Genomic DNA, 22,357 nt, shown 5'->3' on the forward strand with positions numbered 1-22,357 from the left:
CCCAGCAAAGAGTGAGCACTCTGGCACTGGCAGTTGCCCTATCCTTATTTGTGATCCTTATTTTTTCCCCTGCTCCCCGGGGAGAGCACAGCTGGCCCTGGCAGGGCCAGGACACCTGGGGCCCACCCCCGCATACACACTCCCGCGGTGTCGCCTTCCCGGGAGGCTCGGGTTCCCGGATCCCCTTACCACGGGAGGCTCGGCTGTCGAGCCCTGGGCCGGGGGAGGGGAGGCTGCAGGAAGCGGCGGATCCGGCGGCTGTGGCGGTGGCCCCGGTGACCGAGCTCTTCCTGCCATGGAGACCACAGCGGCCCGCGAGGCCCGGGGGGCCGAGGCTCAGCGCCTGCCCGCGCCCCCGCCCTCGCCCGCCGAGCCCCCGGGGGCGTCCCCGACCCCAGCCGCGCCCCGCGCTCGCCCGCGCCTCGTCTTCCGCACGCAGCTGGCGCACGGCAGCCCCACGGGCAAGATCGAGGGCTTCACCAACGTGCGCGAGCTCTACGCCAAGATCGCCGAGGCCTTCGGAATCGCGCCCACCGAGGTGAGGCCCGCGGACCCCAACACCCGAGGCCCACTAGTCGACCGGGGATAGGGGTGAACCCTGGACTCTGGGACGGGGTCCCCAGATCCTCCATCTCCGGATGGAGGGGATCCTATCTCCAGATCTCAGAGACTCACCTCTCGGATCCTGCGGTGCCCATACCCCGTGGACCCCCTTTGCATTCCCTGTGGAAAAGGTGAGCAAGTCTTAGGGTTCGTGGATCCTTAGATCGTCCGGAAAACACTGGGCTACCCAGCTAGGAGTGGACCCCAGCCCTCAGGGAAGCGCCTCTGGTTCCTGGGCGCAGCTGGGGACTGGGGTTCTAGGCAGCCCCCTGCCAGGTGAAATGTCCGAGGTCGTGGGAGTCAGGGGCTGGGCCGCAAATGCGCCCCTCAGCCCCCAGGGGGCGCCAGGAGATTTGGAACTAACTGCCTTTAAAAGATGGTCTGGGGTTGTCAGGTCACCAAAGGGTTAAAAGTGGAAGTCTGAGGGAGGATGGAAGAAGGGTGTCCATCTGTCCGCAGCCTCCTTCTCATCTTACTCCTCAGTCTGGGGGTCCCAGTCTCGCCTCCTACTCCATTCTGAGGATGGCTTAAGCATGACTACAATCCTGGGGAAGGTGGGGGGTTTCATGCTTTTGTGCCCCAGTTTCCCTATCAGGCCCCTGAGCCCATCCCCTGGTTGTTCTGTGCAGATGGTGGGGAATGAGGGCTGTGGTTAATTTGAGGTTCCCTCTCCTCTTGGGGCAGATCTTATTCTGCACCCTAAACAGCCACAAGGTGGACATGCAGAAACTCCTGGGCGGCCAGATAGGGTTGGAGGACTTTATCTTTGCCCATGTGCGAGGCGAGACCAAGGAGGTGGAGGTCACTAAGACGGAGGACGCCCTGGGACTGACCATCACGGACAACGGGGCCGGCTATGCCTTCATCAAGGTGCCCACTTTGGGGGCGGGGCAGGTGGCTTCCAGGGTGTCCTGCTACCTGGGGTAAGCCCCTGCTCCTCTGTGGTGTGAATGGGCTCTGGGGACCCGAGTTGGGTGGCTGGATGGTGGGGTCCTGTGAATGACTCTGGGTCCCCCGCAGAGGATCAAGGAAGGCAGCATCATCAACCGAATCGAAGCAGTGTGTGTGGGAGACAGCATTGAGGCCATAAACGACCACTCGATTGTCGGCTGCCGCCACTACGAGGTGGCCAAGATGCTGCGTGAGCTGCCGAAGTCGCAGCCCTTCACCCTGCGGCTGGTGCAACCCAAGAGAGCCTTCGGTGAGGGCCACCTGGGGCCTGGGGGACAGGCTGGGTGGGGTGAAGCTCTTTCATAAATGGGTTTTCTAGATATATGGAACAGCAAAGGGTCAGGGACAGGATGGAAAGTTCTAGATGCCCCTGGTAACAGGACAGAGACCTGGCACTGTATGAGAAACAGGTGGGTTATTTCTACATTGTCATAGAGTCAGCCCAGGCATGGAGTCGGGGGAGGCCTGGGAAGAGTGAGAAAGGATAAGGAGCTCTGTCTGGATCTATTTTGTAACCTGACTGGCAGCTTTTAAAGTCCTGCTTTGAGTCTCTGGCAAGTTCTAGAGAATGGCTTTCATAGGGAACTCTAGAATGGAGCTTTTCAAAGGGAAGTCTGTGACTGGTCCATGGGTGAGATAAGGAGGTCACCATGCATGTGTGAGTGCTCAGTTGTTCACTCAGCTCCTACTCTTTGTGACCCCATGGACTGCAGTCTGCCAGGCTCCTCTGTCCATGGGATTCTTTAGGCAAGAACACTGGAGTGGGTTGCCACTTCCTACTTCAGGGCATCTTCCTGACCCAGGGATCGAACCCGTATCTCATATGTCTTCTGCATTGGCTGGCAGATGCTTTATCATTCAGCCACCTGGGAAGCCCTCACGACTAGGTTGTGAAAGTGAAAGTATTAGTTGCTCAGTTGTGTTCCACTCTTTGTGACCCCATGGTCTGTAGCCCGCCAGGCTACTCTGTCCATGGGATTCTCCAGGCAAGAATACTGGAGTGGGTAGCGGGGAAGCTGGGACTAGATTAGGGAGAGCAAATTCTAGAGCAAGATACTTTCTAGACTGGCCCTAAGGAGAATCTGAAGTAGTTTCTTCTAGGGAGAGTCATTTTGAGAGGAGGGAAATTTAAGGGAAGGAAGGATTCTCAAACAGGGTCTCTGAAGATTCATCCATGGAAATAAGGAGGACTTTGGAGGGTAGGAAAGTTCTAGAAGGGCTCAGCTGGTGGCTTCTGAGTCTTTACGAAGATGTAGCTTCACCCGGAACACACGCACCTCCTCTACTCTGTCCCCTCCAGATATGATCGGCCAGAGGAGCCGGAGCAGCAAATACCCCATGGAAGCGAAAGTCAGCAGTGGGAGGGAGACCCTGCGGCTTCGGTCTGGAGGGGCCGCCACTGTGGAGGAAGTGGTGAGTGGAGGGGATGGGGGGCCTTCAGGGGCTCTTGCACACAGAGTTCTACCACTGACGCCAACTCAGCATGACCCTGGGGAAGACCCTCTCCTTTACCTAGCCTCAGTTTCCCCATTTGCAGAATGGGTTCTTGTCAGGCAGGGCAGTAATGGCGGGACCAGAAGCATTGACTCATGGAAGGTCCCAATCTGCGGTCACCAAAGGCGTAGCGGCTTGGGGAGGGGGCTGGGCTGGAGGACCCCAGGCTTCTGACTCTCTACTTTGCCCCTCATTCCCCCAGCCCAGTGAATTTGAGGAGGAGGCATCTCGGAGGGTGGATGACCTGCTGGAGAGTTACATGGGCATTCGGGACCCAGAGCTGGGTAAGGGGCCAGGGTAAGCTGGGTGGACCCTGGGGGGAGGACAGCCCATGGGGAGGAGGTAGGGATCCCCCCGGTGCCCCAGGGAGAACCCTCACCCACTTCCCCTCTGCTCGACCTGCAGCATCCACCATGGTGGAGACGTCCAAGAAGACAGTGAGTGTCCAGGAGTTTGCACGCCATTTAGACTCCGTCTTGGGCGAGTTCGCCTTCCCGGACGAGTTTGTGGTGGAGGTGTGGGCCGCCATCGGCGAGGCCAGGGAAGCCTGTGGCTAGTCTGCTCCAGTACCAAGTGCAGCTCGGAGCCCAGCCCCCTGCCCCAGCCCTCCCAGTCAGTTTCCAAAGCCCAGCCCTACTCCGGAGTCCAGAAGCCCAGACGTGAGACCCAGCTCTGCTCTAGAACACAGCCCAGTTCAGAGACCAAGCCTAGATCTGAGCCCGAGTCCTGCTCTAGAGTCCAGCCCAATTCAGGGACCAAGCTCAGATCTGTGACACAACCCAGATCGGAGCCCCAGCTCTGCTTTAGAGCCCAGCCCAGCTCAGAGACCAAGCCCAGAACTGAGACTCAGCCCTGTCCAGAGACCAAATCCCCCTTTAGAACCCAGGTCAGTTCTGAGGCCCAGTTCATCACGAGAACCCCATCCAGTTCTGAGATGCAATCCAGCTTCAGAACCCAGCTCAGTTCTAGAGCCCAGGATGGCTCTAGAGCCCAGAACAGCTCTGAGGCTAAGTGGAGCTCTGATGTGAAGTCAAGGTTTGGAACCCAAATAAATTTGAAGGCCCAGCCCAGCTTTGAAATCCAACCTGGTTCTGGAAGCCAGGCCAGCTTTATGACCAAGCCCTGCCATAAAACTCAATCCAACTCTGCAGTTCAAGATAGCTCCACGACTCAGCTGAACCTGGATACTCGATGTAGCTCAGGAACGCCAGTTAGTTCTGGAGCCCATGTGAGACTCAAGAGGCAGTCCAGCCCTAGAAGCCATTCCAGCTTAGCAGTCAAAGATGGTTCTGAAGTGCAACCCTGTTCCCAAACCCAGGCCAGCTCAGGAACCCAGATGCACACTTCAGTCCAGCCCAGGTCCAGACCCTATCTGCGTCCCAGGACCCAGTCCAGCTCCAGTGATGAATCCAGCTCAGAGACTGAGCCCAGCTCTAGCCCCCAGCCTTGTGCAACAAGCAAACCCGTCTCCAGGATTCAGACAAGCTCTGGCCCCCCACCCATTTCTGGGGCAAGACCTGCCTCCAGAGCTCAGCCTGATGCTGAGCCCCATGCTCAATGCAGAGCACAGAGCAACTCTAGAATGCCATCTAGCTCTGGGACAAGGACAGATCTCTGGGCTTGGCCTCTTTCCAGAGTTCAGTCCACCTCCAGCACTCCACCCAGCTCCAGAACTCAGCTCGATTCTAGAGCCCCGGCTGGCTCTGAAATCCTACCTGGCTCCAAAACACAGTCAACTGCTGAGACCCAGGTGCATTCCAGAATACAGCTAATGTCTGGAACCTGGTCAAGTCCTGGGACCCAGAAGGATGCAGACACAGACTTCAGCTCCACAGCTGTGTCAAACTCCGAGAGTAGGCCCAGTTCAAGGACCCAGCCCTGCCCAGGAGCTCAAAACACCTCTGAGGCTCAGCTCAGCTCAGAAAGCCTGACAAGTTCTAGAAACCAAATCCAGGCCACAACCCAGGGCAGCTCTGGGACTAAGCCAGACTTCGGGAAGCAGACCAACTCTGGAACTCAGCTCATCTCTAGAACCCCTCCCAGCTCAGAGATGCAGATAAGTGCAGGAATGAAGCCCCGCTCTGGAGTCAAGCTCAACTCCAAAACCCAACCCAGCTCCACAGTTCAGTTCAGGTCTGAGATGCAACCCAGCTCTGGAACCTGGAGCAGTTCAAGAGTACAGTCCAGCTCTGGATCCGAAACCAGCTCCAGAACCCAGACCAGTTCTGGAACCCAGCTGAGCCCTGAGATTCAGCCCAGCTCTAGGACCCAGATCAGTGAAAGAACTCAGTCCAGCTCTGGAGTCCAGCTCAGCTCCAGAACACAGCCTGCTTCTGGATGCCAACCTGGTTCTAGAACCCAGACCAGTACTGGAACCCAGCTCAGTCCTGAGACCCAGCCCAGCTCTGGGACCCAGACCAGTGCAAGAACTCAGCTCAGCTCTGGAGTCCAGTTCAGCTCCAGAACCCAGTGCAGCTCTAGAATTCAGTTCAGCTCTGAGATTCAGGCCAGCTCTGAAACCCAGACCACTTCAAACACTCAGCACAGCTCTGGAGTCCACCTTAGTTCCAGAACTGAATCTGATTCTGAAACTAGAAGCCAGACCGGTCCAAGAATCCAGCTCAGCTCTAGAAAGGGGCCCTGCCCACAGACCCCAGGCCTTGACCCCAAAACCCAGCCCGATCCCACCCCTTATGCCCGACCTCAACACCTAGGCCCACCACCCAAAGCCCCGACTCCAGGTCCTAGCCAAATCTCTTGCCCCCAGCCCCAGCCCCATGATCTGGTACGAGGAACCCTGCCCACCCCTGGCCCTGGCCGAAGCCCCTCAACTTCTCCCCTGGCCCCACACCCACAGTCCCCCTTAACCCCCCAGAAACCAGCCGTTTCCCCCAAGCCCCAGCTGGGACCCCAGAAGTCTACCCCATCCACCAAATCTGTCATCCCTAGTTTTGCCCCCAGGGTGGCCCTCCTTCGTTCTGAGCCCCTTGAACCCTCATTTGAGGGGCCTGCCCCCTCCTCCATGCTCAGGGAGTCTGGGTTACCTCCACAGGAGTCAGAACTCCTACCCCACCATGGAGGGCAGTAGCTTGGGCGTGACATAGTTGGGGCCCCCATGGCCCCCATCCTGCTCCTCCTGCTCCTCCCTGCCTGGGTTGCCCAGAAGTAGCAGGTGACCTCATTCCACACCCACCCCCATCCCTGCAAATGGGGTGGGGCAGGTGAGGAAGGGAGGGTGGAAACAGCTGATCCTAGGTGTATGGGAGGGCAGTGGGGTAGGGGAGGGCAGGGGAGGCAGGAGGCAGTTTCCTTCTCATGTACCTTGAGGGCTCATGGGGAATAAAGGCATAAAGACACCTCCCACCCCTGCAGCCTGATGTGTTATTTTGGCAGGTATCTGGGGGAGAGCAGAGGAAGAGGGGCTGACACGAAAATACTAGATGCTTCTTAAGTGCCTACTATGTGCCGGGCACCTTATAAGTGCTAATTGTGCAGGTGTTGAGGGCCCTGCAGACACACATCAGTCTGTACAAGATCAATCTACTTTTATTGACCAGCTACTGTGGGCCAGGAGCTGCTTGCTAAAGGTGCAGGGAGTCTGAGGGGCTGAGTGGATAGATGGTGAAACCACAAGCTGATGAAGGCATGTGCTTAATCTGCAATGGAGGAAGCAGGCGTGTACCCCATGGTCTCTGGGTATCTATCTTGTCCTCTCTTTTCCTCATCTGCAAAATGGGTTTAACCCAGAACCGGCTCCTGGAGTTGCAGGCAGGATTCCAGGAGATCTCAACCGTGAAATGCTCAGGGAAGACTCAATAAAAGGTGGGGGTAGAGGAGTGAGGAGCCAGCCCCACCTCTAGGGGCTTCCCCGACTCCCACCCTAGTCCTGCTCAGCTGGGGCTTCCCCAACCCCCACCCCAGTCCTGTTCAGCAGCTGTGGGCTGGATAGGAATCTTGACACCAGAAACTTCAATGATGGATGATTTCAGAGCCAAAGGAAAATAAAGCCGAGGTGGAGATTATATTTTGGCAAGAGAGGGGGTCTGTTGGCATTCAACCTTTCTAGACAGAGCCTTCTAGAATTGGAGTGTCAAAGGGAATCAACCATACCCCAGTAAGCAGGTCAGATTCAGGGGTTGGAGCCCCTTATTTTTGGAGGATTTCTGCAAGGGGAAGCTTACAAGTCTGATTTCCTCCAGATACCTGCCCAGCACCGTCACATCCTTCCTGGGGTTGGGAGGGGACTCAAAGTAGGGGCTGAGAGAGGGGAAGGGCTTTGGAAAGGGGAGTCAGGGAAGACTTGAGGGAGGGTCCCTGGGGCTGATGGAAGATAGCACACAATTTTGTTGTTCAAACCCTCTGTCTATGCTGCACTCTTGGCTCCTGGGCATCAGGACAGACAGAAAAGCGACTGACAGGGAGGATAAAGGACTGGTGAGGGACATTCTGGCAGGGTGCTCTGTCCTTCCAGAGCTGTCACTATGTCCAGCCTAGGACCTAGTGTATCGTTGACCTGCGGGTGAGCTGGGGCTGCAGGGACAGTGACCGGGACCGGGTGCTCAGGCGAGGGTAGAAGCGCTGGATCACTGCCCGGCGAAACAGGATGTACACCCAGGGGTCGAGGATCTGGTTCCAGGTGGCCACTCGCAGGTAGATGAGCAGCTGCCGCTCCGTGGGGCGGGACAGCTGCCCCGTCGGGCTCATGGCAGGCGGGCTCCGCAGCACCGTCTGGGCGATGAAGACCTGCCGGGGGCCAGAGCAATCAGCCAGGGGCCAGGCTGGCAGCCAGCCCTGCCCTCTACCAACACCTGCCTGTGCCACCTGCCGTCCCTGAGATCCAGTGCTGATGCTGTTCCTGCTGGGCTGTGTGACCTTCAGGATATCTGCCTGACTTCTCTGAGCTTCAGCACACTTTTCCTGCTCCTCCGCTGGACATGATTAAACATGGTGGACAAAGAAGACTTGCAGGTGCAAACAGGTGGCATCACTGTGACTGCCAGTGTTATTATTCTATTAAACACATATTCTATATAAACTTTACACATGTCAAATATATATACTATATATAAGAATATATCAAATTATGGTATAAGATTTATATTAAATAATTAAATTTTATGTTATTTTGTCACTTTATATTATATTGAAATTTATAGTTTATAAAATTCTATGACAAAAAATTTATATTAATTTTTATGCTAAACATAGCAAATCAGTTTTATAAATACTTATAGAGTATAATAATATAGTTACCTAGTAATATATTGTTAATTATAACCATATTATTTATTATATAGTATTTAAAATTATATGTCATTATATAATATATAATTGTAATGTGACTATGTATTACATATGAGTGATATAATTACTAAATATTCATTAATAACATAGATATAGTTATATGTTATATAGTATTTAACAATTATATTGAGGTGAAGTTGCTCAGTCGTGTCCGACTCTTTGCGACTCCGTGGACTGTAACCTACTAGGCTTCTCCGTCCATGGGATTCTCTAGGCAAGAATACTGGAGTGGATTGCCATTTCCTTCTCCAGGCGATCTTTCCGACCCAGGGATCGAACCTTGGTCTCCCGCATTGGAGGCAGATGCTTTAACCTCTGAGCCACCAGGGAAGCTACCTAATAATGATCAATATGTTATTAAATATTAATTAATAATATGTAGTTATATGCTATATAGTATTTAACAATTATATACTATATAATGATCAATATATTAAATATTAATTAATAATATGTAATTATAATAGTTTAGCTCAGTCATGTCCAGTTGTTTGCGACTCCATGGCCTATGGCTTGCCAGGCTCCTCTGTCCATGGGCTTTTTCAGGCAAGAATATTAGAGTGGGTTGCCATTCCCATCTCCAGAAGATCTTCCTGACCCAGGAATTGAACCAGCACCTCCTGCATTGTAGACAGATTCTTTACCTGCTGAGCCACTGGGGAAACCCCCTAATTATAGTTATACGTTATATAGTATTTAACAGTTATATAATATATAATCATATATTATATAATAATTGATATAATTAATTATGAATGTATATAGCTATATGTTACATGGTATTTAACAATTATATAATATATAAATATATATTATGATTGATATAATTATTAAGTGTTAACTGGGGCTTCCTTATAAATGATTGATATAATTATTAAGTGTTAACTGGGGCTTCCTTATATATGATTGATATAATTATTAAGTATTTATTAATACTATATAATTATAGTACATATTATATAGTATTTAACAATTATATCACAGTTGTTATAATTATATACATTAATTTAAATACAAATAATTATTATAATGGGTATTATATTTCATAATTATAATTTAAATTATACTATGATTAATATTAATATTATATTGAATTACTACAGTAGTTTCCTGAGCACCTACTGTGTGCTGGGCAATTCTGGGGACAGTGCCATGGCCACAATGGACTCAGGCTCTACTTACCTGGCCAGGTGGTTTCAGCTCGGCGGTGGGGGTGGGTGTGACCGAGCAGGCATGGAAGCACTGTTGTAGCCCAGAGGAGGCACTGGGCCAGCCTTGGGAGAGGTAATCAGATGGAGAACAAGCGTTTCCCCAGTGAGATGGAGGGAAGTGTCTGTGGCCCTTTCCTCTGGGACAACAGGAAGCCACAGGAGGTTTCAGAGCATGAGTTGGCTCATGGGCCAGCTCTGGCCTGCCACCTGTTTTTGTTGTGCTTTGTTTGCTTTATTTGTGCCTTTTTGGTTTGTTGTTTTGCTAAGAATGTTTTTACATGTGTCAATGGTGAGAAAAAAAATAGAAAGCATATTTTGTGACATGTGACAATTATATGAAATTCGCATTTCTGAGTCCATAAATGAAGTCCTTTTGGCACTCAGGCGTGCCCAGTCATTTCCAGGTAGCTTTCACACCCCAATAGAAGAGCTGTGGTTGTCCCAGAGACAGTGTTTAAAACGTATACTATATGGCCTTTTAGGAAAAACTTGGCTGCCAAAGGGGACTTGGGAATCATTTAATGACTCAGTGGTTATTAAATGCCTTCCTGGTTTTTATCTGGCAGCTTATCTCCTATTAAGGAGATCAAACCAATCAATCCTAAGGAAATCCACCCTGAACATTCATTGGAAGGACTGATGCTGAAGCTGAAGCTCCAATACTTTGGCCACCTGATGGGAAGAACTGGCTCATTGGAAAAGACACTGATGCTGGGAAAGATTGAGGGCAGGAGGAGTAGAGGGAAACAGAGGATGAGATGGTTGGCTGGCATCATCGACTCAATGGACATGAGTTTGAGCAAACTCTGGGAGATAGTGAAGGACAGGGAAGCCTGGTGTGCATGGGATTGCAAAGAGGTGGACACAACTGAGCAACTGAACAACAAATATCCTATTCAGGCTTCCCTGGTGGCTCAGATGGTAAAGAATTCAACTGCAATTCAGGAGACCCGGGTTCGATCCCTGAGAAGGAAATGGCAACACACTCCAGTATTCCTGCCTGGAAAATTCCATGGATGGGGACCCTGGCGAGCTACAATCCATGGGGTCACAAAGAATTGGACACAACTAAGTGACTAACACACACATCTCTCTAATCTCCTATCCATCCTTCAGAGTCTCAGCTCCAATGGTTCAGGGGAGGGGCAGGAATCATCTGGGCTATTCTAAGACAGTCAAGCCTGGAAGGCAGGGATCAGGAAGATGCTGAGGCAGACCTTTGTCAGGGAACTCTTGGTGAAGGTGACATTTGAACAAGGACATGGAGGAGTGAGGGAGTGATTCACATGGAGATCTAGGGTTGGGGGAGCATTCCAGGCAGAGGGTACAGCACATACAAAGGCCCTGGGGCAGCATCATGCCTTGCATGTTGGAGGAACAGCAAGGAGGCTGGTGTAGCTGGAGCAGAGTGAGCAAGGGGGAGAGAGGGAGGAGGGAAGGGAAGGGAGGGGATGGAGAAGGTCTTACAGGGTCTTGTGGGCTGCAGGAGGACTTGGGGTTTTATCCTGAGGGAGATGGGAGCCCTGAAGTGCTGTAGGCAGAGAGGGGGAAACCTGAATCAGGTGCTCACAGGCATCCTCTGGATGCTGCTCAGTAAAAAATAATGATAATAATTATAATAAACAAAAATAGAAACAGTCTCAGCTATATGAAAACAGACCTGGGAGGGACACCCCAGGGACTGAGTTTCAGAAGCACATTGCTCAGCCAGAAGCATCATACTATAACTTTTGCTCCCCCGGGGCCCGTCATGCCTGCAGCTTCACGTATGACACACAAAAAAGTTATGATCCCTTCTATTTCTTTTCCCACCACTGACACATGTAAAAACATTTAGCAAAACAAAGCACAACCAAATTTGCAATCTTCCTATCCCACAGATTTAGTTTTTGTTTTAGCCCTTATCACTTCCTAATATCTACCATTTCACTTATTTATGCACTGTTTATTTGCTGTCTTCCCCATGATCATGGGGTTGCAAGAGTCTGACACGACTTAGCGACTAAACCACCACCACCATGATTAAGGAGCTCCAGGAAGTCGAGCATTTTTGTCCTTTTTGTTCCCTGCTCAGCATCTAGACCAGAGCCAGCGACAGGCTGGTTGTTCAATCAATGTTTGTTGAAGAAACAAATGGATGAATGAGTTCATTTCCTCTTGAATCACTCTGAGAGGCAGGCACCTTTTAAATCATCCCCATCCCCCATGGCTCAGATGGTAAAGAATATGCCTGCAGTGCAGGAGACCCGGGTTTGATCCCTGGGTCGAGAAGATCCCCTGGAGAAGGGAATGGCTACTCATTCCAGTATTCTTGCCTGCAGAATTCCATGGACAGAAGAACCTGGTAGGCTATACAGTCCATGGGGTCACAAAGAGTTGGAGATGACTGAGCAATGAACACTTTTTTCTTTCTTTTAAAATCTAAGGAACTGATTGAGGCGGAAGAAGGAAGCCCATAGCCAGAGTCACATGGTAAGTCCTTGTTGGATATGGGCTGGAGACCAAGTATCTGATTCTGGTCTTCAGACTTGTTCAGACTGAATCAGAAATGGAAAAATAACAACTCCAAAAGGCCAATTATATTAATCAGTGGAAGGACTTCAGTAAACTCACCTGACTCAGGGAACATCTGTGCAAAGCTGGGGTCCTGCCCAGAACTATAGGCACAAGGTAGAAATGATTCAGTGATTCTACCTGGAATATCCTCCCTGCTTTCGTCTAGCAGGTAAACTCTTCTTCCTCCTTCAAAACCCCAGCTCCAATAACCCTCTTCCGGAAAGTCTTCTCTGATACACCCCTGGGGTGGGGAGAGCCTGGGAGCCCCTCCCTGGACATCTCAGTCCCAGGACACTGCTTCTGCCCCAGTCCTGCCCCCAGTTTGGGTTTATCTGTGTCTCACTCAAGGGAGTACCCCTGGACCCTGGGGTCACATTTTCTTGGGCTAATGAGAACCTGCTAAGTCACTTCAGTCGTGTCCGACTCTGTGTGACCCCATAGACGGCAGCCCACCAGGCTCCCCCATCCCTGGGATTCTCCAGGCAAGAACACTGGAGTGGGTTGCCATTTCCCTCTCCAATGCATGAAAGTGAAAAGTGAAAGTGAAGTCGCTCAGTCGTTGTCCGACCCTCAGCGACCCCGTGGACTGCAGCCTTCCAGGCTCCTCCGTCCATGGGATTTTCCAGGCAAGAGTACTGGAGTGGAGTGCCACTGCCTTCTCCAGTGAGAACCTAAGGGTTATGAATCTATTCAGGATAAACCCAGGCCCCAGGCAGTCCCCGCCCCCACCCCCGCCACTCACCAGCAGTGGCATCCAGCAAATGCTGGCCACCACCATAATGCCCATGAGCTGCACCATCATCTCCACCTCGCAGTCCCTCGGGCGCTGCTGGGCAGTCGCCTGCCCATGGTAGACATGGCACAGGGTGGCCACACTGATGGTATTGAGCAGGAAGGACATCCCCACCGAGACGCTGCCGAGGAGTGCGAAGAGCAGGCCGAAGGCCACGTCCCCCGGATCGGTGCCGAGTGTGAGGAAGCACCAGGAGCCAGGGTACTGCACGGTGTAGTGGCCCATGCCCAGAAGGGGCAGCAGGCCCAGCGCCAGCGCAGAGGCCCACACCAGGCCCACTGTGGTCCAGGCTCGGCGCTGCGAGGCAGTCGCGGGCCTTGAGAAGGGCCGGGTGATGCCCAGGAAGCGCTCCGAGGCCATGGCGGCCCCCAGCAGCAGCGGACACAGGCCGAAAAAGACCATGATGACGCCCATGAAGTGGCAGAGGCTGCAGCCAGGGTCCACGGCCTGCCATTCAAAGAGGACGAAGTGCTGGGTCACCACGATGGCACCAGTGACCAGCAGCCCCATGAAGTCAGTGAGGACCAGGCCACAGAGGAAGGTCAGGAAGGAAGATCTAGACTGGGAGCTGCCCTGCCGTGCGCCCATCAGCACACTCAGCGCCAGCAGGTTGGAGGCCAGGCCTACCAGGCAGAAAGACGCTGCGAACCATGGGGAGGCAATCAGGCGCCGCTCCTCCAGTGTGATGTTCATAGGCCGGAAACAGGGTCCCAGAGAACTGGCATTGGGCCACATGGTTCTGGAGCATAGCAGGGAGAGTCACCACTTCATCAGGCCAAGGCTGGTGGTGGTTCAGAGACACCTGTGGGGAGGCAGGCATCAGAGATTTTGGTGATTCATTCTGCATTTTAGTCCGAGTGGCCCCAGTGAACTCCTACACAAACTTCAGTGCCCCAGCTCAAATATCCCCTCCTTGAAGAAACCTTTCCTCACTTATCTCACTCCCAGCTCAGTAAGCATTACTATTACTACTCCTAGTAGTAGTCCTGCTATTACAATTACTAGTATGACTTGCTCCAACTCTGTCCTGCCCCAGGCTTAGTGACCCTCAAGGATCAATTTTCCCTCTTCTGGGAACCCTGGAAGACACCAATTAGTATCTGCCAGGTTGCAGAGAAGGGTTGAAAAGCTCTGGGTTTGAACTCTAGCCCTGACACCAACTATGCGACCTCAGGCAAATGATTTTTTCTTCTCTAAACTTCGGGTTCCCTGGGGGTCATCCATCTGAGTCCTTCATGGAAGGAAGGATGCAGGACAGATTTCAACTGCTGTAAAATAGGACACGTGCAGTGTGGGGAGGGCCACTGGCTGGCGGCCAGAGGTCACTGACTCTCAGGCCAGCTCTGTGGTCAGCCTTGAGGTCACAATTTCTCATGGAGGCCTCGAGGAAGATCTGACCCCATTGGTCTTTTAGGGACATCCTTCCTCCCATGTTAGAATCATGTAGATTCCTTCTCACCCCCAGCCATTTTTGTTTAATAAAAAATAAACCCTGAAATCTAGTTCCATTCTGGGGAAACAAACAAAAAAACCCAGTTCACTGGAAGCAACTGGGTCCCCAGTGACAGGCTATAAACAGTAGCAGGGATGTAATGGGCTATGAACTACTCAGTATGGGGCTGCGGGAGAAAATTGGAGAGACGTGTGGGTCTGACTGTCTGGGGTGTGGATGAATTGACCAGTGTTTGAGGAGAAATAAAACGACACCATTTAAAAGTCAGCTCTCTAAAGCAATTATACTTGAATAATAATTTTTTTAAAAAGTCTCCTCTCAAAAAAAAAAAAAAAAAAAAAAAGTCTCCTCTCAGTTCCCCCAAAGGATACAGCTGGGAGGGCACAGGGTCACCCATGGGGCCAGCCTCCCATGTGGTGTGCATGCATATCACAAACCATGCTTGTGCCAGCAGTGAGGGGCCACTGGCCGCAGAATCAGAGTGGACAAAGGTGGGGAGGCAGGACGGTGGGAGGCATAGAGGTTCTAGGCAGCTGAAGCCCAGAAAGGTCCACTTATTTTTTTTTCATTAAAAAAAATTTAGTTATTATTATTTTATTGGGCTTCCCAGGTGGTTCAGTGGTAAAGAATCTGCCTGTAATGCAGGAGATTCAGGTTGGATCCCTAGGTTAGGAAGATTCCCTGGAGGAGGAAATGGTAACCCACTCCAGTATTCTTGCCTGGAGAATCCCATGGACAGAGGAGCCCCACCTCACTCCCCAGGGCTACACATGGTCGCAAAAGAGTCGGACACAACAGAGCGACTAAACCACCATGACAACATTATTTTATTATTAATTAATTAATTAAACAGTACCAGGTCTTAGTTGCAGCATGTGGGATCAAGTTAACTGACCAGGGATGGAACCTTTCAGGGTCCCCTGAAATGAGAGCTTGGAGTCTTATGATCCCCATTTTGCGGAGGCAGGGAATCTGAAGTACAGAGAGGTTAAGTAACTAATCCAAAGTCACACAGCCTAGCCAAAGTTGATCAGAGATCAATGTGTGCAATTGAGTCAAAAGCCTTGCAGTCAGGTGGAGGCTGGTGAGAAGTAGGTGTGGAGGGTCATGATTTCTAGGGAATTCCTTGGCAGTCCAGTGGGTAAGACTACATGCTGTCACTGCCAAGGTCCCATGAGGCACAGCCAAAAAGGGATAGAATTTTTCTAAAATGACTGCCATGAATCCCTTCGCAAACCTTGGAGGAGTCTCTTCCCTACTCTGAGCCTCAGTCTCCCTTCTGATAAAAAGGGGCCAATGACGAGCCCCAGGGCCGTGTCCCATGACCAGCCTCAGCAGCGAGTGTGCTTAGCTGCACCCCACCTCACTCCCCATCTCTTTAATTCATCTCAGCAACTCCTTATCTAGCCTCATAAATTATCCAGCTCCTGGTAGCCAGCTCCTCTGAGCCTCCCTCCCAGGCTGACAGCCAAGGTCACCACCACCTTGGTGGGGGTGGGGCCTCGAGTGAGAAACTAAAGCCTGAGAGAGGGTGGGATGCGGCCTTTCCACGGTGGTGGCCGTCTGAGCCCTCCACTCCAGGGAAGGGGTGTGCTTGTCGTCAGCTCAGATTTGATCTGCACTTGAGTTCCCCCAGACAGGGCGCTCCCTCCCTCCCTCCCTCGAGAGCTGGTATGTGTTATTTCTAAACATTCTCTGGACTCGGGCTGTGTCTGTGGTCACTGCCCTGCCTCACCCTGGAGTGACTGCCAGCCCCTCCCACATCTCATGGCCCCAGGGTCCCCTACTTTGTGCAGGAGCTCATGTACCCAGGGACATAGACCCTGAGTCTGTTTCACACTTTTCATATGTGGGAATAAAAACTGCACCCCCAGGGCCCCTGGCCTGGGGGAGACTGGAAACTGGCACCACTTCCTCTGGCCCCAGCACGTGGTTTCCAGTCCCCCAACCAGGGGTTCAGGTGATAGCAGCCAGCTCAAGTTCCCCAGGAAAGTGGGCCAGGAGGGGCACCGGGCGAGGCCTCCCTTTCCCTCCCACATTGACCAGGAGGGCTCCAAGGTCCAGAAGCACCGCTGTGTGGCCCTTGGGAGAACTGCTCTCCCTCTCTGTGCCTCAGGAGAAGCATGGACCCCAGATTTGCTCGACAAACCCAGGGATCCTATAACCTGAGAGTGGGAGAGGTTTGGACTTGGAAAATCCAGGGTTCTGGAATTCTAACGAGTCCCCGGTTCTAGAATTCTAACAAGGTCCCACTTTAGGAAGGCAAAGGCCTGAAGCGTCTAGACTTTAAGGGGGCTGAGGTTCCAGAGCTCTGATTGGCTGGTCCTGAGTTCCAGAAATCTCTCTCTCTTGGGTCCTGGCTCCTCTCTGCAGGACTGCAGGACGGACATTCAGTGCTCCCTCAGCTCACCTCGGGGAGGGTGAGAGGGCTCCAGCCACCACTGTCCCAGAGGCCTGGGCGTGGGCACGAGGCTGCCCCCCCGCCCCCCACCCACTACCATGGTGGCCCTGGCAGACTGTGGTCTTTGGATTCCAAGGGCTGGGCCCCTCCTCTGCCTGATGGTCCATCACTGCCTGCCCACTCTCCTCCTCCTGCTTCCGCAAGCCATCCATTTTTTAACAAGTCCCTCTCCCTCTCAACACCCCACCCCTTGGCCTGCCTGCCTGTCCTCATGCCAGGGGCCTACCCACCCTCCCCCCCGGAGGGGCGACAGTGACCTCAGACAAGCTCAGACTGGAGCCCCCGATCTGCCACTGTCAAGCGGGGGCTCGACTTTGCCAAGTCTGTTTCCCCCTTTCTGAAATGGGGACAACAAGGCCACTGACTTGCCTGCCAGCATTTGGGCTGGTCTTCCCAGGCCCAACCTGCTCTTGCCATTGAGACTTTGAGTTTTCACTCACACACACACACACACACACACACCCCACCCCAGCCTGGTGCCCGCACTCTTCCTGCTTCCTGGCTGTGCTCACAGCTTGTCTCCTGGCTGCACACACTGAGCAGCCAGGTGGGAGCCCTGATGCACTGTATGACCTCAGTCCATTTCCACATTTCCTAAGTCCTCTAATGCTGCCCAGCTCACCAAGGATCATGCTCTCTGGCACGAACATGCAGGGAGCAGGCCCGTTGCTGCACTGGTTCCAGCTCATGCCCGGTACACACCTGCACGCCCTAGGGTAGGGACCCTCTGCACGCCCTTGTGAAGCCACAGACTCCCACACAGACACAAACACTTACACGCAGGGCTCCTGTCAGCTCCCAGACCTGCCCCTGCCTCCCCTCACCACAAGGCTCAATTTCCGGGAACTTTTCCTGTTTGTGACACCAACCAGGTCCCCACCCCAGTCAGCCTGTCTGGGTTACAGCTGAGCCTTGGCCCTGACTCATGTGGTCCCCCTGAGCCTCAGTTTCCTCATCTGTCCAATGGGCATCCTCTGAGTGCCCACCACTGGCGAGGGGAACAGATGGGTGACAGAGGGACAGGACCGATCCAGGCCAGGCAGCCAGTGGTTAGCGATGGACACAACTCCGAGTGTGCATGCAGACACACAGCCAACCAGGCGTGTGCTTTCACTCGCAGCCATACCCAGCACCTCAGCACTGTCTCTGGCTGCAGCGCTACAGGGCATGGAGTGGCCTGGCTCAGACTCAGGGGAATCCACACACAAGCACATCCTTGCTCACACCAGCCAGCAGGTGCCCAGGGCAGGCAGCACTCCAGACTGGGACCCAGGCTCAAGACTGCCCCTGGACACCCAGCACGTAGTAGCTGTCACCGCCCACGGGAACACACCCACGGCAGCGCGGATCGCCCGTAGGATGCACCCAAGCCACACCTGCCCACTCTCATGCCCCGCCCCTTACCTCAGGGCCAACTGTCCTCAGCTGAATGTGGTCGAGGGGGCGTGCAGGGGTAAGCGCGCCGTCCTGGGCCCTGGAGCACGCGTAAATGACTGGCGGGAGGAAGAGCGTGCGGAGGCGGAAGCAGGGCAGCTCGGCCTCCCGGGTCCTGGGGAAACCAAGTCACAGCGGGAGGACTCCCGCGCTACCACGTCGCGCCGGGCACCGACGGAGGGCGTGGCGGCGCGGGGTCCCCGGCCGAAGGAGGGGTGACTAGATCCCCTCCGTGCCTGGAGGGGGGCCCACGGGGTCTAAAAATAGCCCGGGGCGGGGGCTCTGCTCTGCAGCTGGATCCAGTCTCTGCCCGAGTTTTTCAGTCTTTCCGTCTGTCTCGCATCAGTCCCTCCCGCCCCGCGCTGGCCACGCCCCTGCCGCAGGCCTGGCTGCTGAGGGTCAAGGGGCGCCCCCCAGCCCCCGGGGAGACCGTGCGGCTTTCTGTGGGAGGGGGCGACCGTGGGATCCCGGGCCGCAGGGGCAGGGGCGCGGCAGCCGGGGTGGCCGGCGCCCTCTCAGGAGCCTCCGCCCGCCTCCTCCCCCAAGCCAGCCCCAGCTAGGCCCCCTTCCGGCGCCGCTCCAGCCGCCAGGCCCCGTATTATTCACCGTCTGGGTAGCACCCCAGACCGAGAGGGGGCGGGGGCGGGGTCAACTCCCCAGGGCGCCCAGACCGCAGCCCAGGGGCCCAGAGCTCAGACCTGGTGAGCGCGGGGTGCGTGGTGGTTGAGGGGTGGCTGGCCCTCAGTAGATGCTTCATCAGTGTCGGGTTTCTTTGAGGGCCCTGTCAGGGCTGGGGATGGGGGTGCAGGGGTGTTCAGAGGGGAGAGGGACCGCACTCTGAAGCCGGAAGCCTCGTGGGCAGCCTGCTCAGACGGGTTTTCCCGGGAGCAGGTGAGCGGGAGGGCTGTGGGCGGCTGCATTCTAGGGGGAGCACCTGGGCACTAGGCTGGCATTGGGCCCCACTGGGGGTGAGGAGGTACGCTTTCCCTCTGCTCCCCAGAGCCCGTCACTGCAGGAATGATCGCGCTTGAGGCAGGGAGCTGGAAGCTGGGGAATGACTCTCCAGACAAGATGGACTTCCTTGAAAGCCCCAGGGCTTTGGGCCAGGGTCTCATCTGCCCAAAGCTGTGAAAGTAAAGGGTGAGCAGTCGGGTGCTGCTAGAGCAAAGGTGTGGGGACTGAACCCAGACCGTGGTGCAGGAAAGTGAGAAGCTTCTTAAAGGTCCTTCCTGCCCACAGTCCTTGGGCCTTGGGTGAGTGAAGGGGGTCCACGAGTTTGGGACTGGACTTCGAGGATGTATGGAAGGCAGGGTTGGGGCATAGAGGGGTGAGTTTGGGCCTCATTGGGCCCTGAGTTACAGCTTGGAGTGGTCTGGAACCCATTTGCCTTGGCCTTGATCTCACGCCACCGAGTCCTCAGGGGCCTGGGAGGGGCACACCAGAACAGGCTCTGAGTGGGAAAGATGGGCTCCTGCCCTGGCCCTGATCTCCCTTCCACTGGGTCCACCTACTATCCTTCTGGCCTCTCCATCCCTCCAGATGGCCTCTCCTCTGTTCCATACCATTGTCTGAGTCCCCAGCAGGTTAACCCTAACTCCTCTTCCTTGACAAGGAGTCTCCCTGACTCCTATGCATCTGGCAGAACCCTGGCTCTGAGGCTCTCTCCTCTGTAAAGCCTTGATGCCCCCCACATCAAAGGAGGCAGTCTTGTTCCTCCCAGCCTTTTCTTTAGGGCAACTCTTTGCCCCAGCCCATATGGTAGGACAATTGTGAGCCCCAGGTAGACTGTAAACCACATCTGCCCTCAAAAATCCCCCAGGCTGGAGAAAAATAAAGCTGGATACAGACATTCCCAGCCTCCTGCATTCAGGGCATGGCCAAAGGAAGGGACAGGGCTTAGGGGGACCCAGGAGGCGAGTCTGAAAGGCATCCTGGAGTGGGGATGGGGCAGAAGTTGTGAGAATGGGGGCTTTGTGGAACGCATAGGAGTTCCACACATCCAAGAGACAGGGCAGAAATTATACGTGCAAAACTTTGGAAGTAAGAGAGAGCATGAGGCTTCGGGGACTGTAAGGAGGGCAGAGGATGTGGGGCTGGGGCACTAGATTAGGGGGGTGGGCTGAGATGGAGGATTGTTCCGTTCCCACTTCCTCTGCCCTGAGATAAAAGGACAGTGCTCCTTCTGGTAAACAGCCAGGGCAGGGGTCAGATAAACACACTTGACTTGAGATTAGCAAGTGCCTGGGTCACAGCAGGACTCTGCAAGGCAGGGGGCGAAAATGCTCATTTTATAGACTGGGAAACTGAGGCCTGGAGGGCAGGAAGGCTGGATCCAAGGCCACATGCTGGTGGGATCTGACCGTGAGTTCTGCGCTTCCCCCACCTCCCAGGCTGTAGGCTGGAGGTCTCTTGGTCTCTGCCCCGGCCCTGGTCAAGGGCACATGGGAGTCGTGAGAAGCGTTGAGATGGTCTGTGGGGTGGAGGTGGGGGGCGGCAGATGGTGGGAACAGAGGTCAGGCTCAGGACTGGCTTCCCGGGGCTATGGTTTCCGCTGGGAGTCAGGGAGCATCTATTCTTAGTCTCACACTCAGCCAAGGGCAGGAAGAGGCTGAGGTGGGGGTTGGGGGCAATTGAAGGACGCTGGGTGGACACTGGGCAGGGGCTGGGTCCTGGGGCAGCTGGGTGCTGTGGTGCCTCCAGTCTGCCTAATGGGTCTTCCTGACACCCAGCTTGTGTCCCACCCAGCTCACTTACCCTCTATGCCTCCCCAGTGCCCTAGAGCCTAGCACCTGGACTTGCATTCAGCCCTACCCTGGAAGCCTTGCAGAAGGAAATGGCAACCCACTCCAATATCCTGGCCTGGAGAATCCCCAGAGACAGAGGAGCCTGGTGGGCTACAGTCCATGGGGTCACAGAGTAGGACACGACTGAGTGAATTTCACTTCACTTCACTGCCCTGGAAGTACCTGTTGTCTTTTCCTCTGCAAGGCAGGCCCAGCTTCCTTCTCTGTCCGGCAGCCCTGTCTTCCCAGGCCTGGCATGGCCCTCTCCCAAGGAACCTTCAGAGCCCCTTCTGGGACCCCTAGACCTTGTGCCTCCCCTGCCCCAGCCTGACCCCTTGCCTGGAGCAGCTCTCCTCCCTCTGGACTGGGGGCTCCTGCTAAACACGTGCCCAGCAATTCGGGGACATGGCTGCCTTGTTCCCCTCCCCCAGAGCCACTGCCTCCCTTGGGGGTCTACAGGCCACCTGGATTGCAGAAGTGAAGTGAGGGGGAACCAAGAAGCTGGGGCTGGTAGGACTCCTCTTGAGGCAGGTAGGGAACCTGAGGCTGGAAATGGGAGGTTGGAGAAGGCCGGGTTCTAACTCTGACTGCTGGTTTCTAGGCTTGAAAATGTGGGCCTCTGTGAGTCTGTTCCCCAAGTGGATGTAAATGCTGTCATGTACGGCTGGCGTGAGGTCTGCATAACGGCTGCTAAAGGCCAGGTCATTGCAGCCACACACAGCCTGCACGTTGAGAGCAGAGCAGGGCCCCACCCATCTGGTGAGCAAGCTCTGCCCCAGACTCGACCTTGCTCCAGGGCCTGTCCTGCTCCTGAGGGTGGAGCAGGCCAGGGATCAACTGGAAGCGGCTGCCCAGAGGATGCTGATTGCTTTGACAATCAGCCATTGATTAGTGATGTTCATGGAGGGTCCCAAAGGGGATGGATGGGGTCTTCATGCTGCTGTAAAAGATACTCTTCCACCTGGACCAGGCTGGCTGGGTGGGCCAGGGTCCGCAGTGGGGAGTGGGCGCCCCTTGACTACATGCACTTCGCCCCCGAGTCCCCAGGCCCTGCTATCTAGAACGTGTCCACTGATGAGAACATGTGGGGTGGGGCACATCAGTGGAGGCCAGAACTGAACCAGAGGCTCCTGGACACAGTTAAGTCAGGGTTGGGAGACGGCTGGGGGACCTGGGGTTGTGAGTCTCTGCTGGGGACCTAGGAGAAGATCACTCTCTGAGGGCAGCCATCCTGGGCACGGTGGGGTGTGGAGCTGCCCCCGATGCCAGGAGGCCCCCAGGTCCTGGCAACCACAGTTGTCCCCAGGCACTGCT

General features: G+C 54.4%; 2 protein-coding genes across 7 annotated transcripts; one reads left to right on the forward strand and one right to left on the reverse strand.

The window, feature by feature from the left end:
• The first annotated feature begins 276 nt into the window (after positions 1-276).
• On the forward strand, positions 277-6,411 carry GIPC3 (GIPC PDZ domain containing family member 3). Of its 2 annotated transcripts, XM_040241915.1 has the most exons (6): positions 277-538; positions 1,288-1,473; positions 1,624-1,804; positions 2,855-2,967; positions 3,251-3,332; positions 3,454-3,699. In XM_040241915.1, exons 1-6 carry the CDS (start codon positions 296-298, stop codon positions 3,603-3,605), a joined length of 957 nt encoding a protein of 318 aa, XP_040097849.1. In that variant the 5' UTR covers positions 277-295; the 3' UTR covers positions 3,606-3,699. The 2 variants fall into 2 exon arrangements, with proteins under 2 accessions (XP_040097849.1, XP_040097848.1); XM_040241914.1 differs by lacking the exon at positions 277-538 and having other exon boundaries at positions 931-1,473; positions 3,251-3,345; positions 3,454-6,411.
• Positions 6,412-6,576: 165 nt separating this feature from the next.
• TBXA2R (thromboxane A2 receptor) lies at positions 6,577-18,699 on the reverse strand. 5 transcript variants are annotated; one of them, XM_040241936.1, is made up of 3 exons: positions 18,231-18,687; positions 12,862-13,714; positions 6,577-7,791 (listed from the first exon to the last, which is right to left on the reverse strand). In XM_040241936.1, the coding sequence occupies exons 2-3, from the start codon at positions 13,645-13,647 to the stop codon at positions 7,546-7,548; spliced, it is 1,032 nt and encodes a 343-aa protein (XP_040097870.1). In that variant the 5' UTR covers positions 13,648-13,714; positions 18,231-18,687; the 3' UTR covers positions 6,577-7,545. The 5 variants fall into 5 exon arrangements, with proteins under 5 accessions (XP_040097870.1, XP_040097872.1, XP_040097873.1 ...); XM_040241938.1 differs by lacking the exon at positions 18,231-18,687 and adding an exon at positions 17,604-17,679 and having other exon boundaries at positions 7,041-7,791; XM_040241939.1 differs by lacking the exon at positions 6,577-7,791 and adding an exon at positions 9,453-9,700 and having other exon boundaries at positions 18,231-18,694.
• Between the last annotated feature and the right edge of the window lie 3,658 nt (positions 18,700-22,357).

Source organism: Oryx dammah, unplaced genomic scaffold, assembly GCF_014754425.2.
Source record: "Oryx dammah isolate SB20612 unplaced genomic scaffold, SCBI_Odam_1.1 HiC_scaffold_5, whole genome shotgun sequence".
In the NCBI taxonomy this organism is placed as follows: Eukaryota; Metazoa; Chordata; class Mammalia; order Artiodactyla; family Bovidae; genus Oryx; species Oryx dammah.

Bases quoted from the DNA above. Each gene is read 5' to 3' on its own strand.
- GIPC3 (XM_040241914.1), top strand. From the start codon at position 1,243: ATGAGGGCTGTGGTTAATTTGAGGTTCCCTCTCCTCTTGGGGCAGATC. The intron at 1,474-1,623 runs GTGCCCACTTTG...GGTCCCCCGCAG, and splicing joins CCGGCTATGCCTTCATCAAG to AGGATCAAGGAAGGCAGCAT. The intron at 2,968-3,250 runs GTGAGTGGAGGG...TCATTCCCCCAG, and splicing joins CCGCCACTGTGGAGGAAGTG to CCCAGTGAATTTGAGGAGGA.
- TBXA2R (XM_040241934.1), bottom strand. From the start codon at position 13,647: ATGTGGCCCAATGCCAGTTCTCTGGGACCCTGTTTCCGGCCTATGAAC. The intron at 12,516-12,790 runs GTTCTCACTGGA...GTGACTTAGCAG, and splicing joins AATAGATTCATAACCCTTAG to GTTCTCATTAGCCCAAGAAA.